Source organism: Nuphar pumila, chromosome 7 (assembly GCF_984573655.1).
Source record: "Nuphar pumila chromosome 7, dmNupPumi1.hap1.1, whole genome shotgun sequence".
Classification (NCBI taxonomy): Eukaryota; Viridiplantae; Streptophyta; class Magnoliopsida; order Nymphaeales; family Nymphaeaceae; genus Nuphar; species Nuphar pumila.
The window spans coordinates 94,453,812-94,458,532 of record NC_143255.1 but is presented as its reverse complement, the minus strand read 5'-3'; the positions used below and the strand labels follow the sequence as shown (position 1 = coordinate 94,458,532).

The window sequence follows — 4,721 nt, the reverse complement described above, 5'->3', positions numbered from 1 at the left end:
CTAAACTTCAAGTAGAAATGGTTACTCAGATGTTGGGTTTTAACATTTCATCTAGTTATTAACAGAGTATGGGACATGAGAAGTAAAATCATCCATGACATGAGCAGGAAGCCTTTGGAACCAATCAAGCAAGGAATATGGTATACATGTCAAGAGATCTTTCATAAGCTCAACTGGGAAGAATCTGATGGCAAGAGCAATGTTGTCAGTATCGGTATAGGCCCTGAATCGTTGGGCCACCGAATCAGTTGTATCGGCCCGATGATCAACTGAATCGTTCTGTATCGGCCTGCCCAAAAGTAATAAAAATTTATTATGTGTTAATCATAACGTGACACATGTTAAAACTATTAAAATAATATTAAAAAGTATTTTTTAGTATTTTTTACATTTATTAAAAAACAGTCGATTCAGGCCTGCATCGTACGGAATTTCTGCCGATATGATGCATATCGGCCGATACACACCGATACTAATAACATTGGGCAAGAGTCTCGGGATGTAACTAAGATATGTAGTAGTAGCTCAGAGATGGATTGTTAGCTATCACGGCAGCCTGGACATCCATATATTCATTAGAAAATGTTGGTCAAAAACTAATAAAGCAGCGTTTGTTATTAGAAAACCTCACAGATTTTGTTCTCTCTTTGAAAGTTCACTTGCCAGCATGGTCATTGCAGCCACCAATAGATGGTGGATCGACAGAATGAGAGAGAGGAGGAGGAATGCACCAAATGGAAGGATAAACCCCTTGATTGGGGGATATAATCCAATACTTGCTATTTGGAGAGGGGGCATTAATCCCCAATTGGTGAATGAAAAAAAAGAATCAGAATAGAAAGATGTTGCTTTTTAGCCATGTTGGGAAAAAGAAATCAGACGTCAATTAGATGGGCCTAATGCTGATTGTATAAAAAAGGACAAAAAAATAGCAAATGTTGATCATAACAAAACCAAACGAATAATGGGTAATGTTTTTGGTGGCCTAACTAAAAACAATATATGCGAGTGCTGCATTGTAGTTTTATAAATCTCCAGTTGGACCACTCATTGGTTTGCTAAAATTCAATGAAAACAACTCTAGATAAAATATCATATCTGCCCTTCAGTAAATAGGGTGATTGTCAATGACCTCTCTGCAAGTGAGTGTAGTAGGCACAAAAACACATTCATGCACTCCAGCATCTACGTCTTTCACATGAACACACACACACATATTCACCAGTTTCATACCGAAAAAAAAATCCCAGAAAAAGTTTGACATCTAAAATTAGGTGTAACCATGGAAAACAGAACTACAACAGAGGAACCCAAAAACACAATACTTGATTCTGGTCGTACTTCCAGAGCCTGAGGTTCAACCCCAAACAAATTTAATGCCAAAAGAGAAATGGGAGATGACCACCTCCTCGCAACCCACAAGCACACAGCAAAAGGACACCAGACACGCCCTTCTGTAGATGATATATAACAGGATACGACACGAAAGATATTCTGAGTATCCCCTCTGACATCATTTTCGAGGTGTTGAGCGACTCTAACAACAGGTCAAGCATGACCTATTAATTAACAAAATCTCTCTCTCTCTCTCTCCTACAAACCGCTGAAATCTAGGCCAATCTAGTAAATGCCCGTACAAAAATTTGTTAATGTTAATTCATCCCGAGAGAGAGAGAGAGAGAGAGTTGCCCCCACATGCTTCCTCCTCTCTCCTATTTTAACTTGCATGTATCTCTCTCTGCCCCCACGTGCCTGCCCTCCGTCTCGCTCCTATTTTTATCTAACAGAAAAAGAGCAAACGCCTCTCTCTCTCTCTCTCTCTCTCTCTCTCTCTACCATGACCATGAGAGAAACACCATCCCTCCTGAGACTCCTCCTCTCTGTCTCCCTCTTTCTCCTCTCCACCTTCCTCCTCGCCACCCCCACCACCACTCCTACTCACCACCACTCGAGCTCCAAACGCCGAAGGAAACCACCACCTCCACAGAAACCATCCTCATGGGAGCTCTTCAAGAACCTCCTCACCTGCAAGAAGACCGAGCCAGCCCACGTCCACGACCCCACCGCCACCGCCACCACTACCACAACCTCCAAGAAGAACTTGACAACCACCACCAAGCGCGGCTACGCCAAGCTGGCCTCCTGCTCGTCGCTCTGCACCCTCAGTGACGTCGCGCCCCACGCCAACGCGCGCGTCGTCCACCGCTCCGACTCCGACTCCGCTACGGAGGCCAGCGTCTCCGGCCATCACGAGTCCGCGCCGCTCGTCGCGCCGACAAGAAGGATGCCGCTGACGAGGCTCTCCGGCTGCTACGAGTGCAGGGCGGTCGTCGATCCGAGCCGCTACCCCTCCGCTCGGCCGTCCATCTGCGCCTGCCCCGACTGCGGCGAGGTCTTCGTCAAGCCCGAGAGCCTCGAGGTGCACCAGGCGATCAGGCACGCAGGTAAACAATAATTATTATCCAGCACTCAAAATGACATTCACGTCCCTTTGACGATCAAATCACATACAAATTTTGCGATATATTGAAAAAATAGGGTTTTTCTTCGAAAATTTTTACAAAAAAAAAAAATGCTATTAATGAATAATATTCAAGTGTTGCTTATCAAACGAGCTCGTAAACTGCTCTCGAGCTCATCTGCTTGCTCGTAGGGTATCTTAAATAAATACCCTTGGTATTCTTTATATTTGACCTCCATGTCCCCTACCATGCATTGATAAGGAACACCATAATGGTCTCCTACTTTTGCTTTATGCCGCTGACGCAGAATATGCTTGATTAACCAAATTGACCATTTTACCCTTTTGATTTCTCTTGGCACTGTCGTTTCTGGAGCCATCAAGTGGAGGCAGGGCCGCAGGGGGAGGGGGGGGTGGTTGGCTTCTAGAAGGCAAGATGGTGCCAGCCCTTTTCCCAGAAAGGAATCATCTTCATGTCAATAGGGGTGGTCGTTTTGTACTATGTGTAGGGGTATAATCGTCAAATTTGTTGCTTCGGAAATTGCTAAAGAATATGCACCCGAGCTCTTGCGTCGAGGGCGAGGACGGATCCCAAGATGGAGTTTAGAAGGTCATCTCCTGTATTTTGCTCACCTCAAGGTTATTTTCATCCGTGTCTCGTTCCATGCCACAGCAAAAAATCATCGGGAATCTCGGTGAAAACATTTTTCACCTTCTAAATGACTAAAATACCCATATAGTTATAGTATACTTTAGAGTAGAGTTTATTTGAGGTGGGAAGGGTAATTCTATAGAGGGTATTTTGGTAATGTTGTGCCAACATTTCACCAACCCCGTTGGTTAAAATTTCCCGCGCTTTGGGTAACTTTCGCGGGCGAGGTCTATGCATTCTTATTAAATGACTAAAATACTCTTTATTATTGGGAACCGAAAACCTCCCGAACTCATCGTTGTTTCTTTACAAGTCTAATTTCTTCTCAAATTTCGAAAAAGCGAGGATTAGTTTCAAATATTTGTGTCCGCTGAGGTAACTCGGATTTATGTACACCTTGAAAAGAAATTAAAGGAAGGAAGAAGGGGGGGTTTGGCAAAAACTCATCCCTCACACGAAAAGAGAGATTTTAGACTAGTCTAAAGGGGGCATTTGGATATTTTTTCTGCAGTATCGGAGCTGGGTCCCGATGACTCGGGTCGTCACATAGTGGAGATCATCTTCCAATCCAGCTGGTTGAAGAGGGACAGCCCCGTCTGTCAAGTGGATCGGATCCTGAAGGTCCACAACACCCAAAGGACCATTGCCCGATTCGAGAGCTATCGCAACGCCGTAAAGTCGAGGGCGAGTCGCCGGAACCCGCGGTGCGTGGCCGACGGCAACGAGCTGTTGCGCTTCTACTGCACCACCTTTTCCTGCTCCATTGGGACCAGGGGATCCACTAGCCTTTGCGGGTCGTATCCTGGATGCGGGGTCTGCACCGCGATACGAAACGGGCTCGGTGCCAAGATGGACGGCGGGAGAGGCCTCTGCACCACGGCCACCAGCGGAAGAGCGCACGATTGCATGGTGGCGACCGAAGCCTCCCGGGGCAGGAGGGCAATGTTGGTTTGCCGGGTTATCGCGGGGCGGGTCCGGAAAGGAGGGTCTGCATTAATGGTGGATCCCAAAGAGGAGGAGGAGGAAGAGGAGGTTGGCGGGTCGGCCGGGGAACGGTTCGACTCGGTTTCGGGTCCAGCAGGTGTCTACTCGAATCTCGATGAGCTTTATGTCTTCGATCCAAAGGCCATCCTGCCATGCTTTGTGGTGATCTACAGGGTCCAGTAGTAGTGAGGATAACACGGTTGACATTTATGTAAATATGTAGATTTTGAGGGTATTTATGTACTCTCTCTCTCTCTCTATTTTGTTGTATTTTTATAATCTAATACTTATTAGCTAATTTTGAAATTTCCAGTTTTCCGCGTTTATATTTTGATCTGCCTGAATTTATTTTTGACAGGTTTTCCAAAATGTCTTTCCACTTTTATGAGACTGACAAATAAGGCACATTGTCATCTGTTTCTAATTGGATCGGGTTTGAGAATGATCCATTTGATTAACATGACATTTTAAGATGGGAGATGGGTAAGGGTAAGACGTACACAACCTGACCTTGTTGTCAGAATCATTTTTTGATCTGCGTCCATTTTCCAAAAATAAAAAATAAAAGCCCGGTCTGAATCGAATCGAATTGGGTTCGAATCAGTCTATTATTGACAATCTACA

At 45.1% G+C, this 4,721-nt stretch overlaps 1 protein-coding gene across 1 annotated transcript; it reads left to right on the top strand.

Annotated features, from left to right (window-relative positions):
- Nucleotides 1-1,686: 1,686 nt before the first annotated feature.
- On the top strand, nt 1,687-4,409 carry LOC149832517 (uncharacterized). Its single transcript, XM_090012488.1, has 2 exons — nt 1,687-2,444; nt 3,625-4,409. The coding sequence occupies exons 1-2, from the start codon at nt 1,727-1,729 to the stop codon at nt 4,278-4,280; spliced, it is 1,374 nt and encodes a 457-aa protein (XP_089868614.1). The 5' UTR covers nt 1,687-1,726; the 3' UTR covers nt 4,281-4,409.
- The last annotated feature ends 312 nt before the right edge of the window (nt 4,410-4,721 follow it).